General features: G+C 36.6%; 1 protein-coding gene across 14 annotated transcripts in view; it reads left to right on the plus strand.

Moving 5' to 3' along the window:
* The window catches only part of ZNF451 (zinc finger protein 451), a 143,213-nt gene that overhangs the window by 36,443 nt on the left and 82,651 nt on the right, over window positions 1–24,119 (plus strand). For 11 of the 14 annotated variants that reach the window (XR_014022340.1, XR_014022341.1, XR_014022342.1 and 8 more), the window contains exons 4-5: window positions 3,945–4,028; window positions 10,766–10,846. Coding sequence is in view for 10 of the 14 variants with exons in the window: in XM_081296589.1 (XP_081152715.1) it covers window positions 3,945–4,028; window positions 10,766–10,846 (165 nt within the window). In the remaining 4 variants the exon portion in view is untranslated. Of the gene's footprint in view, window positions 1–3,274; window positions 3,419–3,944; window positions 4,029–10,765; window positions 10,847–12,308; window positions 22,365–24,119 lie in introns of those variants that run through there. The other 3 variants (XM_081296585.1, XM_081296584.1, XM_081296586.1) reach the window with 2 other exon arrangements.

Here is a 24,119-nt window from a genome sequence, read left to right on the forward strand (position 1 = left end):
TAAAAGTTTTGAGTACACATTTAAAAGTTTTAGTGATGTTCAGTTTAAATGTACAACTTTTGAGGGGCTGGGGATATAGATCAGTTGGTAGAGTGCTTGCCTCGAATGTACAAGACCCTGGGTTCAATCCCCTGCTCCCCCCAAAAATGGCTCGGAATGTGACTCAGCAGTTAAATACCCCTGGGTTCAATCCCTGGCATAATAATAAATGTACAACTTTTGAAGAATTCACAGTTCAAGTTGCCAGCTCTCAATTGGCCTGTACAATTTACAGGCAATTTTCAAATTTACTTGGTAGAAAAACAAGTGATATCATAAAGCACTTAATGGAGATTCAGGAAATATCAAATATTAAAAAAACAATTACTGAGGCTGGGGTTGTAGCTCAGTGGTGGAGCACTTGCCTAGCATATGTGAGGCACTGGGTTTGATTCTCAGCACCATATATAAATAAAAATAAACAACTAAAAAAATTTTAAAAAAAAACCTATTACTACAGTCATAAGCAATCAGTTGATTGTTTTGTATATAAACAGAGAAAAACAGGCACTTAAGACTTAATTTTCTCACTTACATTCTTTTTAAAAACCTCATTGACCACTGTTTATGTGTTAAAAAAAAACTTTTAAAAAATAAGGCATTATCTGATAAAAAAATGAAAAGAGTTGAATTTGATCTATTTTGTAGACTGGTATATGAGTGTAAACTGAAAAAAAAAGGTTAAATTTTATTTTAGTTGGGTATCCTGAGAATATTTTGAAAAAGTACATCTTAAAATTACAAGTCTAGGGTTAGTGATAAAGCTAGCTAGACTTTGGCTGCCTTTTCTAATTGATCCTTTTCTAATTGATTCTTCACTTCACCCATTTTCTTCACTGAGTTTTCTTCCTCAGTTGTGTTGATATCTCCTTGAGTTAGTTCTGCTTCCTCACATGTTGAAGTATAACATTAGAGAAACATGCAGAGGCAAGCATGTACAACAGAGAAAAGGGGTAACATAGTCTTCTCCTGGGAGAGAGAAGAGGGCCATAGCTGGTATCCCCAAAATTGAGGTGTTCTGCCTGTTTTATATGTCCTAGGCTTTCTTTGTTCTGCTCTCTTCCCCTTATCTCTCTCCTTCCTGTGACTAGGTCCAGGAGGCACTCAATGGGATGGCCAAAAGGTGAGAAGCGGTTGGAGGAGGGAGTCATGGATGGAGCAGCCCAGGACACATGAATTAACAATTTTATAACTCCCTGTAGGGAAGAGCAATTCCTGGAACAGGTTAACTTAGCAATAGGTTGGAGCTGGGGCAGGTTATCTTGCTAGGGTGGAGGAAGGGCTTTGAAGGCTGTTCAGTCCCCCAGAGAGCAGTCTCCAACCTCACAGGCTCACTCAAATTGGCCTCCTAGAGCTGACCTGACCTGATTTACCTATCTATACTGACTGCCTGTCTAATTCTGGCTTCAGGGTTTGCACTTGGCTAGGGCTGCAAGACTGAAGCTGTTATGCTTTGGATTTTAAATCCAAACCCAAAGCTCACATGTTAAAGGCTTGGTCCACCAGGCAGCACTGTTCAGAGGCACAGCCTTTGGAAGGTGATTGGATAGTGACCATTCTACCCTCATCAGTGGCTTAATCCATCAGTGAGTTCATAAAGTAAAGGAAGTAAAGCCTATTTGGAGGCGATGGATCCTGGAGGAATGCTGGGGAAAGCTACATCTGTCCTCTTGTCTCTTCTCTCTGGTTCTTGTTTGCCATGTGGTGAGCCAGCTTTCTTCCACTAGGCACTCCTAACTATGATGTTCTTTCTCATCACAAGCTCAGAAACAATTAAGCCAAGTTGACTGATGGACTGAAAAACCTCTGAAACTGTGAATCAAAATAAACCTTTCTTGCTTTAAATTGTTTATCTTAGGTATTTTGTCACAGAGATAGAAATCTGAGTAACATACAGGAGGAGAGTTTAATAAGGGCACTTCACATTCAATTCTTCACCTAAACAGACACCCCCCCCCTCCTCAATGAGAAAGAGACAGAGACAGGGCCAGGGCGGAGAATAAGAAAACAGAGATATTATTTTCTACCTCCTGCCTCTAGGGCTAAAACATAAAATTATTAGTGAGCTTCTCTTTCACAACCATTAAAACTTTTGTCCCTAGCACTAGCAAGTCTGTTTGCATCATTCCTCAAATATTAACCAGTAAATGAGCTTGCCAGAAAATAATGAGGGGGAAACATCATAGAACAATAGTGGTCCTCCCAATCAGTAACCTTTCTTTAGGTCGTAGTAATCTTCCTTTAGTTATTCAGGAACCAGAAACTCTTGGTGACCTGTGGACAACATCCAAACCACGTCAAAAGAATTGATTACTCAGCTGGGCACGTGGTGGGGCAAACCGGTAAGCCCAGCGATTCAGGAGGCTGAGGCAGGAGGATCACAAGTTTGAGGCCAGCCTCAGCAACCGTAGATTCTGTCTCAAAAAAAAAAAATAAAATAAAATAAAAATAAGGGGCTGGGGATATGCTCAGTTGGTACAGTGCTTGCTTTGTATGCACAAGCCCTGAGTTCAATCCCCAGCACCTCAATAAATAAATAAATAAATAAAAAGGGCTGGTGATGTGGTTCAGTGTAAATTGCCCTGAAGTTAGATCCCCAGTACAAAACCAACCAAACAATAACAACAACAAAACCCCCACTACCACCAAAATTACCTTCCCATTGATTACTCCACGAATTAAAAGACCATTTCAGTGTCCACTTGGCTGTGGGTAAAACTGGACTCCCTGCATTTGCACCTACGACCACTAAATGGAATGTGGGTGAAAGGCCTTCCCTTTTCCACCTGCCAGTTTATTGCCAATAAAGCTTTCTTCTCCCATTCCTGTCTCTCGAGTTATTGTCTTAGCCTATGGGAGCCAGACTTTTCACGTTTACAACCAAGTGGAGAACCTCCTCCACATCCTACGCGATCTTCCTGCACTTCATCCAACAGAATCCAGTCTTGCCCAGGGCTTTGCCCAGCTATGGCTGATATCTGCTAGGTGGAGCGCATGCGCGGCATTGAGGGCCCCTTGTTAGCTCTTTTCCACCCAAGCAGTGGGGGAGCGGTTTCAAGGCCAATGGGAACTACAATTCCCACCATTCTGTGCGGTGCGGGGAGGGCAGGCCTGGAGTGTACTAAAGAGGCTCCGGGGTATAGCGGGCCTGTGAGGACCGCTGCTCTTTTCCTTGTGGTTTGCGTCTCGTGTTGCCTGCGGCGTCAGCTGCGTAAGCGCTCACGCAGGGGCGGGTCAGGGTGGTGCAGGGCGGGAAGGGAAGTCGTGGCGGAGGCGGCAGCGGGGACAGCAGCGGCTGCTGCAGCGGCGGCGGCGGCAGGGACAGCAGTAGTGGTGGTGCTGTCAAGCCGTTGGAGAAATGGGAGACCCAGGGTCGGAGGTGAGTAGCAGAGCCTTGGGCCTTCGCGTTCTGGGAGCCGAACCGCGGAGGGTTTCGAGATTGGTGGGTTGAGGCCTGTGCTCGGCCGCAGCCTCGGGGCGCTGCGCCTCAGCATCTAGGGCGGAGCGGGGCCTTCGGGCCTGCTGCTTGCGTGCCCCGGGAACCTGCGGCAACAATGGCCGCCCCCGGCCCCTGAACTGGCCCCGAGTTCCTGCTGCCGCCGCTCTGCCCCGGGAGCCCAGCGACGGCTGAAGTCAGGATTGCCCTTGGGTAGCGAGCTTGCATCCCTGCTCCTGGAGTAGGTGGGGACCTTCTGAGCGCTGGTCACTCCTTTTCCAGGGCCATTCACTACAGCTGCACGACGCCTTAGCAAAACCGAGCTCCCTCGACTCAGTTCTTCGTGGCGTTTGCGTGCGTTTGTGCTCAGTTTCCGTCCAAGCTTTTGTCTCAATCGTCCTTTTTGGAAAAATCTCTCCCTACAAGTGTGTGGCTGAATAGATAAGCATGTTTTGGCTTATTTTTGTAGATAATAGAATCTGCCCCTCCAGCTGGGCCTGAGGCATCTGAATCAACAACGGATGAAAACGAAGATGACATTCAGTTTGTTAGTGTAAGTAGCTACTGATAATCGGGTTTTTCCCAGAGTAAAAGACTGTGTAAGGCATTGTGCAGTTCTACTGACCTGGTCATTCATCATTCAACGAATAGTAAGGATGTCTCCTGGGTGGTGGACACTGTGGGACATGGTGTAGGATTAAGGAGTTTACCAGGAAAGGTATCTGAACCACCACAATAGCCATCACAAAGAGCATGGCCTATTGAACGTATTGGGCTCTTATTGAGGTTTCCGGTGCCCTCATTTGGATCCATTTTATGATTACTCTAGACAAAATTCTGGTCTCTGTAAACTTACAGACTGTGTGATTTTAAATGGGGGCAAGAATGCCTTCTCAAAGGTGACACACAGGTCTAGGAGGGAGGGAGAGAGGTGGAAAACAAGGTGTGTAGGAACTCAGCTTGAGGACTTCACTAACCTCTGAGATCATCATGTTACAGCATAGTGCAACAATTGCACATAATGAATCCTGCATCACCAGGAGCATGCTATCTTTTCTGTTTTTGTCCTTTGCCACAGGCAGTAGTTTTCAAGTGTTAGGAAGTGGAAACCTTCAAATTCTTGAGCCCAACTCCAGATTTACTGAGTCAGAAAGAAATTCAAAGTCGGGCTTAGGAATCTCCATTTTTGAGCAAGTTCAGGACATTTGGATCTCTGAACACAATAAAGCTTTGGGAAAAACAGCATGTGGTGTATTTTGCGTGATTTTTATCTGTAGCTGTTAAGTTTTTACAGTGACTTTGCTTAAAGCTATAGAGAATCCTTCCCCATACTCTCTTTTGGAATGAAATAGTTGTAGTTTTTATAATTTTTCTTTGTACATCTGTTGTGTATTTGTGGATGTTGTTGGCCAACTATATAAAAGTGGTTATTGAACAATATTTTCCCCAACATTGGGCCATTGTAGTGAACTGTTGTTGTATGGTGTTTTAATATTTGTTGTGAAGGGACTCCTTTCCAAGATTGTTTTCTTGACTTTGTTCCCCATTGCCAGTGCCCATTGTACTATATCATTTTTGTCTGGAACTTTAAGAATTTGGGGTGAGTGCATTATATCCTGCTACTTTCTTCACTCTGTACTGAAGTATTTTTTGTTGGGGCAGGATGCTGGAGATGGAACCTAGGGCTTGGGCACTCTAAGCATGGGCTGAAGTATGTTTTGTTTTTTGGTGCTGAGGACTGAACCTAGGGGTAGTTTACCATTGAGCTACATCTCACTCCATCCTCCTTTTTTTTATGGAGTCAGGGTCTTGCTAAGTTATTTAGAGCCTTGCTAAATTGGTGAGCCTGGCCTTGAACTTGTGATCCTTCTGCCTCAGTCTCCAGAGTTGCTGGGATTACAGGTATGTAGTAATTCGCCTGGCGGAAGTATGTTCGATAATAGGATTTTATGGGTTCTTAGGACACACATTTCCATTTTTTCGGAATCTGTATATTTGTGAACAAACTATTTACTTTGATGTCTCATGCAAATAAAATTAGGAATAATACTCTGAACTTTTGAAAAACAGACATAATATATAAAAATAAGGTTCAAAGAATAAATTTTTTTTGTACCCTTTGAATGAAGAGTTGCATTATAGCTTGTAACTAGTTATTATAGGGTTTTGTTTAGCTTAAACGTAGTCTTTTAATTTAAATTTTATTTTAAAATAGAAAGTTACTAATATCTTTGCAGGAAGAATAAAGAATGTACAGTATATTGAACTTGATACTCTCTCTCTCTTTCTCCAGATAAAGATTCAGTGATTTGACTGCCCTAAATGGAAAATGAATTACATGTTTTAAGTGTGGTTAGAATACTAGAAGGAAGCTATTAAAATACATTTCTTTGTGTTTAAGTGGTAATGCTTAAATGACAACCATACCTTAATAATTAAAATTCAGAGGCAGAATCTTGTACTTTTTTCTGTAACCCAGTTATACATTTGAGTCCTCCATGTAATGTTTAATCCAGCAATGATGAAAAATAGTTACCTGCTTGAGTTCTTAAGATAACAAAAAGTGTATTATGTGATCACTTCTTGATTACTCTGGTTTGGATTTCTTAGCCTCATTCAAATCTAATTTTCCTACCTTGAATTTACAAGGTTGCACAGCAGACTTTCTGTGGTTTGCAAAATATTGAACCTGAAGCCAAATACAATATACCTGAAGGAAAGGAATGATACAGATGTGGGGATATGAAAATGAGCCCATTCATTTAAATTGTGATGAAATACATTGAGATGTGCACAGTTCAGTAAGTGTACTTACTTGATTGATTTTTACAAGGCCAATATACCCATTTGAACAGTGCCCAAATGAAGAATGGTATTCTAACAAAATTTTTTCATTTAGATCTGTTACTTGCATTTTCTGTGTAGTAATAATGCTTCTTTTATCCAACCACCACCTTTGTGTCTTTCTTTGAAACAGTAGGTCTTTTCTGATTTGCTTCCAAAAAAACTGTTCAGCTAATAGCTGTTAACAGCTAATAGCTGTTGTTTCTTTTGCCACTATAAATATAAAGGTATAAAAACTGCTGAGGGAACCTATTGTAAGCTTCATAACAGCACAGAAGATGTCAGTTTTAGTCAGGATTATTGATTTATATAGGCTCATTGAAAATGTGGGAATAATCAATAATGTCAAGACAGAATTTCATAAATAACTTGAGGGGCCTGTAGTTAAAAGTAAGTACTAATACGAGGGATTTTTGTAAAAAGTGAGGTTATCTTTTGCTGATTTCTTGCATTGTAATTCACTTATTAAACAAAAGTAGTGTTGCAGTTTATAGTGCAAAGCTGTGAGTGAAGTACCTTAGACCTAAATAGATTAATTGGAAATATATTCTACCCTTAAATATCAATATTTTAGTGGAGGTGCTGAGATAGGAGAAGAGAATTAAGTAGATAACTCAAAGTGATAGTAGAAAGATCTTTTATAAAGAGTACTTAGTGCTTTAAAAATGATTTTTAGAAGATTTTACAGTTTGTCACTGTAGCATAGGTGGTAGTTTATTGTATATTTAATGGTTATTTGTATACATTTAAAAGGGCAATTTGGAATAGAAGGAGAAGGACATGAAAATGGGTAAACAGGATTATGTGTGCTTGGAGGATGAGATATTTTTGTTTTTAAAGTGGGGCCAATGATACAGAACTTGAGTACTGGACCAAATTTAAATTATAAAGTAGACTGCGGAAGTAAAATAAGCCCCTACTTTCCTATATGGAATAAACAACAATACATTATTTAGGGTTTTAGGTTAGGTTTTTACTTTTACACTTAAATCATAGTCCTTGTTTTAGAGAATTCTTTGTTTGAATTAAACTATTTTTTTTCTGTAGGCCATATTTTAATGTATTAATCTCTCTTTCCAAGTAGAAAATTGGTGTTTGCACTCTGAGAATCAAGTTTTCTAATTACAGGAATGAAAACTTTTTTTTTTTTTTTTTTTTTTGTTAAAAGTATATTTTTAAAAATTACAATGTTAGTTAAACTGTGTTCCTCAAATGTTTTGTCATGCTTGTGCATGTGCCTCTGCTGCTAACTTGTATGGCATTAGAAGTTGAATCCTTATTGGTATCAGAGGGTATGAGGATGATTTATTAGTTAATAGCATAAATTCAAATAAAAAATAGCTGGAGGACCACATGCATTTGTAGTTGCTAAGGATAAAATCATAAATATAGAGATTTTTTCCTTGGTATTTGCATTATAGGTATTACTTTTTGGGTATTATTAGTAGTTTATGTTTGGTCAGTGTTATAATATTCAGAAATGGGGGCAATAGCAGGTAGTCCTTTTTTTCTTATTGAAGGAAAAGAAAATATGTTGTCTTGGAAACAGGTAATAATCATTGGTTTAAAAATAGGATTATACTTTCAAATGTCTCAGAATTATAGTGAATACAGAACCAATTATGCGTTTAGATAATCATGTGTACCTCAATAAGTTTTATCCTCTTTTAAATGGGATAATTCAGAATCTCACTTTTAAAACGGTTTAGAGGATTGGGATGAGATAATGTGCATGAAGTTTATTACAGTGCTTGAAACAGGGCTTAGTAAGTGTTATATAGTAGTAAAATAAATGGAGGACTGAATATTTGATAAGTTTATGGTGGAAGTTTTGTGAATTTATAGTGAAAATTAGCTAGAGGATGATGTATCTATGTATAAACTTGTCTTTCCTTTTTCATTTAGCCTATGCATTGTTTGTGTTTCCTTTCTCATTCTACATTTGTAAATCAGTAATTATTTGTTGAGTGAATGGATATTCTAATTCACAATTTTGATTTTTTAAAATCTCGATTCTTTTATTTTTCTGTCTTAATTACTATGAATTGTATGGAATTGTCTTTTATAGTTTGAAAATGGTTCATTCTAGTAAATTTCTGATAGTGGTCTCACTATCCCTACTCTTGGTCTTTCTTCTATTTCTGCATTTTTAAAAGTATGTTTTGTTGTTGATGTTGTTTTGTGATATTGAGGATTGAACTCATGGCCTTGCATGTGCTAGGCAAACACTCTTACATGAGTTACACCCCGAGCCCTTTGTAGCTACTTTTTAGTCTGATTTGTGACCATTTTTTTCCCTTATTACATTTTTTTCTTGCCTCTTTGACTTTGCCTTATGTCTTATTACCTTTTGTCTCCCTTTTTTCTTTACCTACTTTCTGTTCATGGAAATTCTGCCCTTGCCTCTGTATTTCTGGTTACTTGGGGACTTTCTTCTTTACTATTTACTCTAATGAAAGGTCCTAAATCACATTTCTTGAGGAGAGGAAATGATGTGAATGGGAAAAGTGTTACATTTTATCTCCTGCTTCTTTCTTGAGTTGAAAATATGATTTTGACTTAATATCAGGGTTAGGTTTTAGACTTTTTAAAAAATTTTTATTTCTTACATACATGACAATAATGGAATGCATTACAATCATAATTATCCATTCATAGCACAATTTTTCGTAACTCTATGTATAAAGTATGTTCACGCCAGTAGGTTTTAGTCTTAAGACAGGTAATGTAGCTTTATTGACCATATATTTGAGAATATCTGTTCTCCTGTTCTTTTCTTCTGTTCTCCTTGCCTTTCCTTTCCTTTCCTTTTTCTTTTACTTCTCTTTCTCTTATTCATCTTTACAACTTTGAGCAAAAATTCTCATTCTTAATTGCAGTTCCCTGCCTAGAAGTTTTGCCCATTGATTTTCTCTTAGTGTCTGGATCACTCCCCAAAAGGTTAGCAGTTTTCCAGTTGGGCAGAACTCATAGCCTAGGAAGAAAAAAAGCCATCTTGCTGCTTTTAGGGGGGGAAAAAAAAGAATAATTAACTAGATATCTAGTCAGCACCTGTCTCCATTTTAAGAAATCTTTTTCTCTCAGCCATATTTTTGTCCCATGTTTCTTTTTTTTTTTTTTTGTTCCTTTTTCCTAAATTTCTTGAAAGAATAATCTTTACTAATGATCCTTTCTACCTCATTCTCTTCTTACTTTTTCTACATTCTCTCTGGTTTCTGTGCTCATTATTTTATTTAGCATTGCTATCAGAAAGACATTTAAAAATGTACTGTTGCCAAATTTAGTGATATCTTCTTGGAACTTAATGTTTCTGGCCATGTTTAGCATTGATTATTATTCATTGAAGCAATATCACAGTTTCAATTTAGTTCTAGAGTTTAGTAGTCTTTTAGGGGAGCAGCTTCCAAATATCTTATTTGCAGGTATGTTCATATCCCAGGTTATAAGCCTGCATTTGCAGCTGTCTGCCAGATACCTCTGTGTACCACTGTTATTTCAGTCAATATGTCTAAAAAAAAAATCAGCTTTCTGTTTATGCATTGTGGATTTATATTAATGGCATTAGTATTCTGGCCACTGGAGCTTAAAACCTCTTTGACTCTTTGGTTTTATTTTGTATTTAATAGCCAGTCCTCCCCCCCCCCCCCCCGCCCTTGTGTTACTCATAGTCTCTTATATATCTATTCCATCACTTCTTACCATTACCACTGTTCTGCATTATTATGTACCTGTAGCTCTCTTTTATCTATTTGGCTTTCCCTGTGATTCCTACTATTCTATGAGATTAATCTTCCTGAAGCACAGCTCGTAAGTATTTTGCTCTTTTCCCTATAGAATAGAACATAGGTTTTTAAGCTTGACATTCAAAGCCTGGTCTATGAAAATGTCAGCATGAATGGAAAGAATCTGGGTTTGATGTTTAAATCTGTTGGATTGGGAGATGAAGCTAAGCTGTTGGTCAAAGATATCTCCATATTTCGACTGTCTTTTTTTTTTTTTTTTTCTTGTGTGGTGCTGAGGATTGACAGGGCCTTGCAAATGTAAGGCAGGTGCTTTACCACTGAGCTATATCACCATTCCTTGAGCTTGGATATCTTAACGGACTGTTGATACCCATCCCAACTAAGAAATATTGGATTGCAGTGTTTGTGTCTTTTTTGCACTATTCTTGTATTTATTTTCCTTTTTACAAGCAATTTTTATGGCCTTAATACTCTGTAGGGGTTTAGGCTCTTTTTTTAAGTCCTATCATCATTTTTTACTTACACACACTGAATATTTTCCTGTTTCTTTTGTTCTAGTTATTTCTGCTACCCACAAGGCTTCCTCTTCAGAGCCAATCCCAACTGAAAAAGTAAAAACAATAATAAAAAAGTCATTGATTTAAATGCTATTTTGGTTTAAGTAATTGTTCATGACTGGTAAATTTACTCAATTCTTTTATAGGAAGGACCATTAAGACCTGTTCTTGAATACATTGATCTGGTCAGCAGTGATGATGAAGAACCTAGTACCTCTCATAGTGATGTAAGTATATTACATTTGATTTGCATTTTTTAAAATCAGTGATGGCTGTGTTTAGGAACTATTGTGCCTTAGAGAATGGCCCATTTCTGTTAAAATGGCCCATAATAGGTAGTCTAGAAGTCTTTTGTTAAGAACATCTCCTACTCCAATTTTGTTCCGTTATCTCACTGAGGATGTGAAAAGTTAAAATGGTTCTAGGAAGTTCTAAGCCCTGGAAATGATATATAATAAGAGGAAAATATAACAACAGCTGTGGTTTTGTGGCTCCTCTTGCCTTTTTTCTTTTCTATGCTTTCCTCTGGTGCCCTGTAGAACTGGATCCCTTTCTTCCAAAACTGTGGCCACAGAAAACTTGTTTTATCTCATAAGAAAGGATATCCAAAGATCCTTTAGGAAATAATGTGGGAAGGGGTTTATAGCTCGTGTATAACTTTAGTCTACATCCCTTTTAACCTCCTCTTTCCCCCATGTATTTGAAATTATTCATCCTAACTGTGACTTGCTAGTTGTGGGTTTGGTCATTAAATCAGTACTTTCTTACTCTGAAAATTAAATTAATTGAATTCCTTTGTCATAGTCTTGCCTTTGATTTGACTTTGCCTTAGCCCCAAATTTTATTAATGGGCTGTTTTCTTGATGGATTAGAGAACTCCTGACACTTGCTCATAGTGGCCAGAAAGCTTCTTGCTCTGTGATAAAGGGGGTTGAGACTTGGACTTGGAATCAAAATATCTGGAGTCAAAATACCTGAGTTTGAGAGCCAGCTTTACTCCTTACTAATTCTGTGAGTTTGTATCAATTAAGAAACCTTTTAGCCTCAGTTGTGTTTGTTTTATAATTAGATGAAAATAGTACCTACCTCACAGGGTTGTTGTGAGGAAGAAATAAGGTAATAACTATGTAAGCTCCTTCAAACTAGAAACCATGAAGTAGGAATATACAACTGGAAAGTTTTGAAAATTCATGGAAAGTGAATGACCAAAAATAAGGGGCTTAAAAATGACTAAAAAGGGAGTTTTAGAACAATTTTTTTCTTCTCGGTGAGACTTTCCTCAAGTTTTCTCTGCCATCATTAGCTCACACTTACTGACTTATATATGTTCAGTGGGGTTTTTCTTTTATTAATTGTTGTTACCTGGTCTCATCATTCTATCAGCACAGGACCAAGCAGCAAGCCAGGGTAGCACCACTTTGAATTTAGCATATGTTTACCTTCTGCTTTTTAATAGCCAGAGCTCCATATTAATGCCCAAAGTTCATATTGGGGTTGGGGTAGTGAAGCTTGTGGATTTGACTTCTGTTACCTCTTTACTGACCTGTAGTGGATATGTCTTTCTTTTTTATTTATAATAATTTAAAAATTGATTCTACTTACTGGACATGCATCTCTGCACTTGAAAGTTAACATATTAAAAGCATATTTTTTTTCTTCCTTGGTTTTTTGTTCATGTGGATAACCCAGAGAATGCCTGAATCTAAGGTGCCATCCTCTGAGAATCATCGCCCAGAAATGTGCTCTAGCTGCAATGTTCTTCTTCCCATTGGAGACAGCAGCTCCTCCTCTGGGAGTTGTGCCAACAGTCCACAAAGGACAGTTTCTCAACCTTCTGCTGTTGAGAACCCATTGGAGAAACAGAAAAATGATCAAAATCATTCAGATATTAAGATCTCTGAGACAGAGGCACTTAAATCATCACAAAATTATCAGACTCTGCCTTCATCTCCACCTCTGGTCCCCCAAGAGTCTTTGGCCTCTTCTGAGGACAAAGAAGATTTACCTTTAGAATCTTCTTCAGCTTCACAACATGGACAGGATGCCATCCTGTATCTCCAGACACAAGTGGCTGAGATGTCCAGAGTGATACGTGATCTGCAGTCCCGGAGCTGTTTTAGATTTCATCATTCTAGGCCAAGTGAGAATTCCTCAGTTCCTTGGGACATCTCCACTTCTAAGGAAGAAAATTTATCCACAGTTGAAGAAGAAACTGATTGCAAATCCCCATCAGCAGATGACAAAGGGCAGCCAACTGACCCCACCCAATCCAGTTTTACAGGTCTTTTGAAGAGAATGGAACAAAGAGGTGTTATAAAGAGGGTAACCTTACAATCTGAAGCAGAATCCTGTGAAGGGAAACCTGATTGTGTGACCTCTAAAAAACGCCTGGTTCCTCCCTTGCATCCTCTTTTGAGAATTGCCACCACTGAAGTTTTTAAGGACCCTGCTGATTGCCATCCTTCTTCCTTCATGGGACACAGGGTATATCCTGTGGCCAAGGATACCTCTCCTTTCCAACCAAATCCACCAGCTGAGGGCCCCATTGTAGAAGCACTGGAGCACAGCAAAAGAGGAAATACAACATCTCCTCTAGATTCTACCTCAAAAGAAATGGAGATCATGGGTTGTAGGTTCTACCATGCTGCCTCCATTGCAGCTCGAGCTGCTAGCTACATGGCCTATATGACTCAGTATCAACGAAAACTCTGGGAAGACATGGAGGATCTGGTTCATGATCCCGAGTTTGATCGTGGAAAAGCAAGGTGTATAATATCTGATGGTATGGACGCAGGTCTTTGGCAACTTTGTACTACTAGGGACATAATGGATTCTGTAGTTAGAGTCATGGCCATGGCAATTGATTACAGGAGGCAAGCCTGGCTCCGACTTACATCTCTCACTAAGAAAACCCAGGAAAAGATCTCACACTTACCCTTTGATGGTACTTCCCTTTTTGGACAAGATGTGAATGCTGTTGTTGCAGAAGAAAACAGTATTAAAGAAAATGACTATAGGGATCACAGTAAATACTACAACCAGCATCGATACTTTTATAGTCATGATCAGAAAGCACATTATCACAATAGAGGATACTCCAAAGGAGATTGGTACAAACCTCGAAACCACCCCTATAGATACAGAAAAAAGGGAGAATCTCCAGAACGCCATGGGTACAAGAATTAATAACCTGTTCATGTTCATCAGAATACTCATCCAAGATTCTAACTATCTTACTTGCCCCACCCCCCAGCTCAAAACGGGATCTACAGGTAGGAGGTCATTGCAAAACTGAATTCGTGTCTGGAATGATGACAGCTAATGTTTGAATTTTTGACTTTTGGAATGAGTTTATGATAAAGACTGATTATTGGCCAAGTTAGCAGTGGAGACTTTCCTGTAAAGAGGGTTGGACAAGGTTTATCCATTATTTCTGGTCCAAAATATGTCGAGAGGAGGGCACTCAGGAATCTGAATCCTCTTGTGATTAAAAGAAAATATATAGATTTGTTCCTCAGGAAAATCTTGTTGGTGAGAACTAGCAGATTTTGGATATGGAAACAATCTACTTACTGTTATATCTCTGTTTACTAAGACCAGAGGTAAATCCTTCATTTTTAGGTCATCTGTGCTTCCTTGTTCAGGCTTCAGCTTGGTAGATCTTCATGAAATGTCAAATTTGTTACAGTCTCTGGGTCAAGATTATCACCTCACCAAGAGTTTATACTCCTATCAAGCTCTATGAGACTTCAGAACTGGCCACCAAGCTATGTGCCAACTGGAATTCAAATAAAATTTTGCTGAATCCTGTTTGCTTCCAGTTGGAATGGCTAGATGTCACAGGTACATTATGGATACCAGCTGGGAAGAGACTTTCCTACTTGTAATATCACTAGAAATTTTCACAGTAACTTTCATCGACACTGATGGCCATAATACCATCACCATTCATAAAGCTACATGTGAGACAGTTCTTTGTTGTCATCAATCCTAGTAGTCTTTTACCTATCAAGCTCTTATGTCAACAAGCTGTGAGACTCAGTCATAGAGGTCTTACTGTAATCTGGGCCTTTCACTAAGGATGAACTTCTTAAACCTGTCTTCTAAAAAGTTAATTCCTTTGAATTTGATAATGTGTCACACATTAAATGCAGTAAAGACATGCACATCAGTGCCCTGGAAATAAAGGATATTTATTATTTTCATAATCGAGGCATGCAAGTCTGAACTCTCTTAAGAGTAAAAATTCTAAACATGCCTGACAATCTGGTCCCCTATCAAAATGAAGAGAGATACCATCAATCTAGATTTTGTTGAGAAATCCTCAAGGTTTAAAGTGTCACTATCTTGAAGAGAACAAGCTGCATAGCTCTGTTTTTGGATATTTAAATGATAATATCTGCTAATGATTTCTTGAAAGACTGAAATTGAGACAGAGATGTGTCTTGATTTATTGATCACCTAGTCTAGACTCACTATAAGAGATGACTTGTGTTTTTGCTCCCAATAATAGTTTTCCACTCTACTGGAACTGACAGCAGATACCTCAATTATATGTTCCACAGTATCTTCTCTTCAATCTCAAGGCAATGGCTGTATCGTATACCAGCCTTTAGATCTTTGTCTTCACAGAGTGACTTTGGGAATGGAGAAAATATAAGTTTGAGGGGTCTGAATACATTACCACCTAGTGTTAATTTGCTTGGAAGCCAAAAAAAAAAAAAAAAAAAAAAAAATTCCAGGGGTTGGGGGTACAATCTGTAATTTCTTGGTTTGTTAAACATATGTGTTTTTTATCTGCTTGATCAAGGTGTTTTGGATACTGTTAATGGAATATAGCACTATTTTACGAGTTTATGTGGTTTCTGTTTCTTCATGCCATAGATCCTGCACAGTAGTAATTGGCATTTTGTGATGTCCCACTTTTTAATAGTTTATTATTGGAAGTTCATTCTTCTTCCCCATCATAATCATATTTAGCACTCCTGTTTTATCTGCCTTTCTTCCTCTTAGTGTTTGTGCCATAGAGGTTAAAGGCATAAATTTCCCTACTAGGAAGAAATTAATTTGTCAGATAATTTTAGGATACTGTATTGGTCCTGTTTGTCCCTTTTGTAGATTAAACCTAAACTAGTCTTAATACAGATTTAGCAAATTTAGCCAAGTTGTATCTAGAATCAATATTTACCTTTTCTGTATTTTTCAGAGTTTACATCCACTTCTTTAAATCCATGCTAATGCTCAGTTTGAAACTCTGTCAAATGAACTCTAGAAGAACATTGATTACTGAAAAGAAACAAGGGCCAAGAAATCAGATACAGATTTTTGTAGCTATATAGAGCGTGTTGTACCAGTGAAGAAGTCTTGTGTCCTTGACACTGACATTGTAGTTTTCTTTGGTGAAAGAACTAGCCACTGGGATGTCATTGGAGAGAGAGACCTTAGAAAGATTTTATGTGGCTGCACAAAATGTTCCTGACTGTTTAAGTCTACTTCACACTGTTCTGTTCCTACTTTTCCCTTTTTCCCTGAATTAGATGGTATGTCACAAACTTGATGATTTTTGAGATACCCATACTTTCCAAAAACTAAACCAAAATAAATGATACTTGCAGATGCGATTCTCTGAAACTGCTTTGGCTTTTCAATTTTACATGCTTCTACTTTTTCTTCCCCTTTTAAATAGTGATTAAGGAGAAAAATATGTATATGTACACACACAAATATATATAACCTAGCACCTTAACCATTTTTTAAGTTAAATATATTCACGTTGTTGTACAGCTCTTCCTTTCTTAAATATTTTTAAAACACATAGACAACATTGCTATTATGTTCCTTTTGTGATATTTATGTTGCTCAATAATAAAGTGAAAATAACATTACTTAACCACTTCAATTGATAAGCTCAAGTGTTTCCAGAGAATTGAATACTTTGAAAGTGAAAAGGTATTGGGAATCATCAAATGGGTGACTAAATAGGAAACTTAATGAAGGTATCTGACAGTTGAATGGGGATGAGGACAGAATGCAGGAGGATGGGCATAGCTTTTAGTTCTAGATTTGTTTCTTGACTGTAGAAGAAACAATATCCCAGTGTCCTTAGCCCATTTATCTTTTTTAAAAAATTCTTTTTAAAAAATCTGGCATACTTGAATGATGATGGTGTTATAAAACTAAAAGTGGGTACTTTGTCAGGAAGACAACCCCAATAGAATATAGAGTTCATAATTAGATAATATTCATATTGTGCCTGCAATGTGCAGAGCCTGGGACAGAATTCTCTATTACCCTAACATCTGATTTGAAATGCCTCTAGTTTTTTTTTTTTAGGAGGCCTTGAAATAGTTGCAAGTTTAATGATTTGGTATTCTCAAAATGGATGTGTCTAATGATCCTTTTTCTTCGAAATGTTATTCTTGACTAGACATAAAATGTATATGGAGACAATATGATTTCTTATAGTTACTATGTATAGAGAAATACTATTTCCATTAATTGTTATATGAAGTGCCTTTTTAAATTTCACATTTATGTTTAAAAGTTAAATTTTGAAGTCTCACATATATTGCTGGTGATATTTATGTGAATTTTGTATGGTGATTTAATTTTTTGGTTTATTATCTATAAAATTGCACTATCTAAATGTACTCTCCTTCTGAATGGTTGTTTTCTCTTAGCACTGTTGATTAATTTCAGAAGGTTGTGGAGTATACTTCCCTCCACCTTATTTAATTAACGTCACAGGAGGTTTTTTTAGTTTTTAGTGATTTGCCCAGTTTTCTAGGCATTAAGGCAGCTTTGTTTTCTCTCTTTGTGTTCTGGATTTTCTGATTTGAGTCATTTGTCTCCTATCTAACCTTGTTAGCCATGGTAACACAGCTTATATTTGATAAGTGAATGTTCCACTTGGTTAGAAGAAGCAAGGATATTTTTAAAAAAGCAGTAAATTTGCCAACACTTTACACATACACAACATATATACATACATACATATATATATTTTAGATGTATGACAGCTTCCTTATCAGTGTAATTACATTATATTTAATTTTTTTTTTAATGGAGTGGCAGCTTCTTTATCAGTATAATTCATTTATTAGCCCTCAAAATGTCTTTTTGAGGGAAGCATAAACTCTTTCAGGCTACTTGGATACTGTAGAGTACTCTATATTAGGACTACATTAATAATTTATATTGGACAACACTAATAATTTACTGAAGTGTACCTAAGTGACCTGATTGATAATGTCTTTAAAGGGCCTGACACATCCAGGATAACCTCTCAGGTATTGTAAACAGTGAGGTTGAAAAAGACAAACTTCAGAATCCCTTCTAAATGTAAAGTTGGGTACTGATATGGACGATTATAGGGTTAAATGACAAGTTTATTATTATTGAAGATATAATTAATTGGGATTCTGATGAAGGTTTGAAATTATAGATTAGATATTTTTAGAAGATTGCAATAACTGAAAACTTTTTTTTTTAAATGCAAGGCATATTTTGCCCCAGTTTTTGCACTGTTTTGTGTTCCATTATCTTTTGAAATTTACTATTATGTACTTAATGTTAGTAGCTAGTCCAATAATGGGTTGTCACATATGCATGTCATTTATTTGGCCAAATCTATTCTATATGGTGTTTAGTACATACACAAACCAACCAGTTCTTTTTTAGTTAAGAAAATATACAGATGGAAGTTATCAGTAAACTGATGACGATTACTATACTGAATGCAAATCTTGCAGTTATTTTTTTCCAGTTACAGCAAACTATGTAAACCATTAAAATATGTCCCTTCCTGGATAGATGATGATAACATTGTTTTATTAAATCTTTTTTTCTTATTACTGAGATAATGTTTTTGTACTTTGTCTTTTTATTTGCTTTACTGTATTGTAATGAAAGCTTTTTAATAGTAATGCTTGATAACATTGAGATATCTTATTACTGGAAATTATGTTTGCTTCCTGTGAGATATATCCAGGTGTGGTCATAGTCCAGTCATGTCCTTATAATGTTAGCATATTACTTATTTTATTCTTTGTATTGATCTTTTCTTCACCTTTATACTATACTTCTCTTTAAAAGGATGTCTGATCTCTTCTTAATCTCTTTGATGTAGATTATATTTTTTAATTCTACCAGTGTACAGTAGCCAGATTTTGATGTGGCTTTGTATTTGTATACCTAAATACGATGTCTTAGGCTTTATTGTAAGAGATTTTCTAATTTTCCATAATGCTTTTTTTAAAAAAACAAAACAAAAACAAACATATATAACCAGTTCAGTCTCAAAGTGTTTTTTGGTTATTTTCATCAATTTTTAATGCCTTCTTTTTTAATGGCAGGCAGTGTTTTCTCATTTCTACATATTCACACAAATGTATTACTTATGGTCAAATTTATTTGAAAAATTTGAAGTGCATTGCCATGGATTCTTGATATATTGTATATTACAGTTCTCTGGTTTTCTCTAGGTCTCGAGGGTTTTACTGTTTTCACTGAGGTAACTTTCAAGTGGCTTATTGGATAGATTTTCAGATGACTTATGAAGAGTTCAGAGTTTTTAAGTTTCTTTTGGAACTTTGACTATCTCTCAAGTGGTCTTGTTTTCTAATATTCTTTGAGTATATTCCTTGGTAAAAGTGAAAGGAACTGTTTTGTATTTAGTGATAATTTTAAAAATTCTACTTTGACCTTAAAGGCTTCAGGTGTTGCTATGTAATAGGTCTCTTACTAGTCTTTTTATGAGACTAATTTCCACATGCTATTTTTTCCCCATAAGCTATCTTTTTTCTTTCATTACCCAGAAGAATGGCTGCATTATAGTGTTCAGTTTTAAGGGCTATAAATAGACCTCCTTTTAACTCCCACTTTTATCTGTGATGGTTCACTAGTTTGATTTATAATGTAGTTATGTGTTACATAACAATCATGTTGTGGTTCCTTTGTATTTTAATTATTTAGGCAGTAGTGATGTGGATGATGAAATAAAAACATCCCAGCTCATTAAACAGAGTTTGAAGTTTTCAATTCCTTTTTTAAAAAAATATGTTTTAATTGCATTAAGTAAGTTCTTGCTAATAAGTGTGCAACCCATTCCTTTCTGTATTGGGTAAGAATATAGTTAATATGTTAGTCTATTTTATATTCTTAGCATGGAATTGCCTGTGTTGACATTTCTGTAATGGCTTATAACAACTCCCATGTATTCTGAAATGTCCTGGAACCACCTTGATAGCCTTGTGTCCAATCATCATCTTCCTACCTGGGAAGGAAGTAGAAGAAAAAATCTACTTTAGTAGCACCTATATGTTCTAAACATTCTTGAGATAGAAATTCATCCTTATTTTGCAGTCATTGAGCAACTGTCTCGAGTGTTGTAACTGAGCTTTAATGTACACTTCTTCCAGAGTGTCCCTTAAGCACTGTGCTAGGCTGCCTCTATGTGTTTTTCAAGGCCCTAGACAAGTTTTACCTCTTTGATAAATGCTAACTTTTTTCTTCCTTGAACTTTGTGTTTATTGGTATACTCCCACTCCTCATAACTTGATGTCTTTAGTCAGGAACCCTGTTCTCTGACTTCTGTTTTACTTATTGCTTATTTGTATTTCATTCATTTTTAGACTTTACCATTTGAATCATAATTCCTGTTTTTTTTACTTTGGTCTGTGTTTTTTGTTTGCTGCACTCATTTTGTTTCAGATATATACTGAAAATTTCTTTACTGACATCTTGAGGATATTGGCTTAATGGAAAGAAGATGGAATGGTGCAAATCATGTGGTGTTTGAGTACCTAAGGCCTTGGTCTCAGTAGTAACAAGTCACTTCTTATGCCTTCGTTTTTCTACTCTCAAATGAGGTGATACCTGGAAGTACTTTGAAAATATTTAATCTTAATACAGATTTTCTTTTATAAGTCATTGTGCTATTTTTCTCTACATCCTTAGATTTCTTATAACTGTGGGATGATATTGGATATGGATAATTATATACATTTATAAACATATTTAATAGCATGTGATTGTTCATTTCATGCCATATGATCATGTTCCTCATGTTTACATTTTAAGGCTATATTACAAGTCTAATAATGGACTAAGTCTCTTTTCTGAAGTAGAAGCTAAGAAATGCTTGTGTTAAACAATAAGAATAATAAAGGAGAATGGAGATTGAAGAGCTTGTGTGCATAGGTATGCATATTTGATTTTTGATGGATGTTATTTTGCAGTTATGTTGGAAACAGTCATCTTTTCATTTGTCAGACTCCTTTTTCAGCACCTACCTATATATGGAAGGTCTGGGAATACTGAGAGTTAGTAAGACAGTATATTCTCTTAAGAGAAGCAAATAATACGAGATAGTGGAAACTGCTTTATTTAGAGGAAAACCTGTGGTGGAGTATGAACAAAAGAAAGGGTCAGATAGAGGAGTCAGGGAAACTTTTCTTTCTTAATAATGCTTGAGCTGAGTTTTGGGGGATGGTTAGTAAAGAGTTAGTTCGTCCAGTGGAGAAGCAGAAGCCAGGCATTAAGATAGAGGGATTATTATATGCAAAGATGGAAACATCATGAGGTGTGTCTGGTTTCAGAATTATAAGAAATAGCCTTTAGGAGGATAGAAATGAAGGAGATTAAGCTGAGGAGAAAGGATAAATTATCCATGTAAATGTATTGGTTCCTGCAAGGATACTGTTTGTACTTGTAAGGTTATAGAAGTAGTTTGTCTAGGAATTGGTTTGTATCATAGTCATTTACAGCCACAGAACAGCTTATTCGTTTTTTTCCTGAACTGAACCTAAGGAGAACTCTTCAACAGTGCACTTCTGCCCCTGGGGCAGCTTAAATAATGAGAGAAAATTGAGACATTGGTAGAGTGTAACTTTGAAGATGGACAGGATACTCTGCATAAGTGGAGTATGGCATACCTTGTGAACACTTCAGTCAGCTGGCAGCATCTCCCTCAGTATAGCCAAATGTGGCCAGTTTCTCTCTGTGTTGATATATGGATAATTTCTGGGTGAACTTGGAAAAAATGAAGATAGTTATAAGAAGGATACTGCGTTGACATTTTGCAGGAGTTGTAGCAACTGTGAACCTTATGCCAGTGGTTCTCTCCAGCAGCTCCCAAACACATTTTGTCAACTGTTTGCTTTTTCTCCTTTCTTTCCTTGCTATTGTTGCCCCTTTCATGTTTTCTTCCCTATATTGTTATTTTTTTCTTTCCTTTTTACCCTCCTTGTGCAGGAGGCAGTGCAGTGCAGTGGCACTCAGGGTTAAAAAGTAACTCCTCTTTGTCACAGTGTCATACTCAGAGATATTAAGAAATTAAGAAATTAATATTAAGATATTAAGAAGTTCCAAAGTTGTACTCTTTTTTTGTTGTTGAAATTGATGGAGGATCAAAGTCATTTTCTTAGGATTTTTTTACAGAAAGATTGGCAGTTTGATTATCAGAATATAGGAATCTTGTTTAACAGGTTTGGTGGTATTCAGTTAAGCTTTCTTAACTGAATAAAGTACTTTACAGATTGGGATATATCTGTATGTATGTTTTTCACCCTGTCACATAAAACAGATGTTCTATGTACTTTGTATTTGTAAACAATAAATAGTAAAGGGTGGGGAAAGGAGATTGCTTTGTAAAAAGAGAGTGTCTTGGTTCAAAAACTTTGCTGCTGGATATGGTAAATAAATATTGTACTGCTTTGCTGTGTTTATCTCTTTTGTTTTGTCTGTATTTGGATATAAAATTCTTGTGAAAAACTGTTGACCTTCACATCATTATTTGGGGTTATGTTGGTTACAAGAGTAAACACAGTGTTTGGGAATGCAAATTTCACACCAAACAAGGGACTGAAGCTTTAGAATGGGCAATTAATAAATAGGCTTTGAAATTTGTAATGCATTTATTTCAGGAATTCTTTTCAAAAGAAGTACCTGGTCATGTGGATGACAGGATGATTTGTAAAGCAAATTCCTTACATTTTTTGCAATTGGTTGCTATTTTGGATTTCCTTTGAATTCAGTTTTCCTTACAAAGAAGATAAAGTTGAGGGAGGAAATAGTCATTCTCTGCCTAGTTACTGCTACCTGATATTCAGGGAGATGGAACAATAAATAAACCTCTGCCTTGAATTCTATATATAGCCCTTTCACTCAATCCCCTGCCCATTACAGATTTCTTCTTTCCTTAATACTGCTTTTTCAGAGTTCCAAAATTGCCTTTGGTAAGTCAGATAGGAAACTTGGTTAGTTGTGGTCACTTCTTTGTGTAATAGTTTTGCAAAGTACATTCTTCCTATGTTCTGTCACCCTGTGTAGTAGGTGGAGTAGAATTATTCTATTTTTCAGGAAGATCCTGTGGATATATTCATATTTCTATTAAAATAATTATGAAAGGCTGGTTGTGGTAGTGCATGCCTGTAAATTGAGCCACTGAAGAGGCAGAGGGCAACTAGGTGAGATCTTGTCTCAAAATTGAAAAAAGGCTAGTAATATTGGTTAGTGGTAGAGCACTTGCCTAGCATGCATGAGTCCCTGGGTTCAGGCCTACCACACACATACACACAAAAAAAGGTAATTTTGTGGGCTGGGGTTGTGGCCCTGGGTTTGATCCTCAGCACCACATAAAAATAAAATAAAGGTATTTAAAAAAGGAAATTTTGTAAGAAATGTAAAGTGTAATCATTTTCATTAAGAACTAAAATGCTTTTAGAGGAGAATATTAATGATTTAAAAATATACCGGGGCTGGGGATGTGGCTCAAGCGGTAGCGTGCTCGCCTGGCATTTTTAAAAGAATAAAAATAAATAAAAATAAAAATATACCGTCTGTTCACTTAAAAAGCCACCACTAATACAGTGCTACAAGTTATAAAATGATTTCAGTATTGTTTTTATAGAAATCGCTTTGCAAAAGCAGAATCACTCTTTTTTTAAATTTTTTTTTGAGAGAGAGTTTTTAATAAAGTGACTTAGGGATTCAACTTTTGGGTGAGCAGTTGTATGATGAGTAATATGAAAGATCTTGCCTGTATTTAATATTTGAGAAAATATGGGACCTTGAATAGTTTTTAATAAAACAGTGTAGATCCAGTTTTCTCAGCATTCAATACCAAGCCCTTTCTTTCTTTTATTTTTTAATATATTTTTTAGTTGTAGTTGGACACAATATCTTTATTTTATTTTTATGTGGTGCTGAGGATTGAGCCCAGGGCCTTGCACATGCTAGGCGAGTGCTCTTCTGCTGAGCCACAACCCCAGCCCCAAATATCAGGGCCTTTCTTAACTACTAAAGGAGAGTTGATTCTACACCATAATCCATTTCAGAATTGATAGTGCGCAGTTCAAGAAGAAAGCATATGTGGATTAATTTTAAAAGAAAGTTCACCTGTGAAGTTACTTATGTATATATTAATCTAAGACCAGTGAGAAATTTTTAGCTTCCAGTAAAAATTTCTTTTGGAATGTAATTAGCTTTCTTTTAAATACA

The sequence above is a fragment of the Spermophilus citellus genome (genome assembly GCF_964194105.1).
Source record: "Spermophilus citellus genome assembly, chromosome: 5".
Lineage (NCBI taxonomy): Eukaryota > Metazoa > Chordata > Mammalia > Rodentia > Sciuridae > Spermophilus > Spermophilus citellus.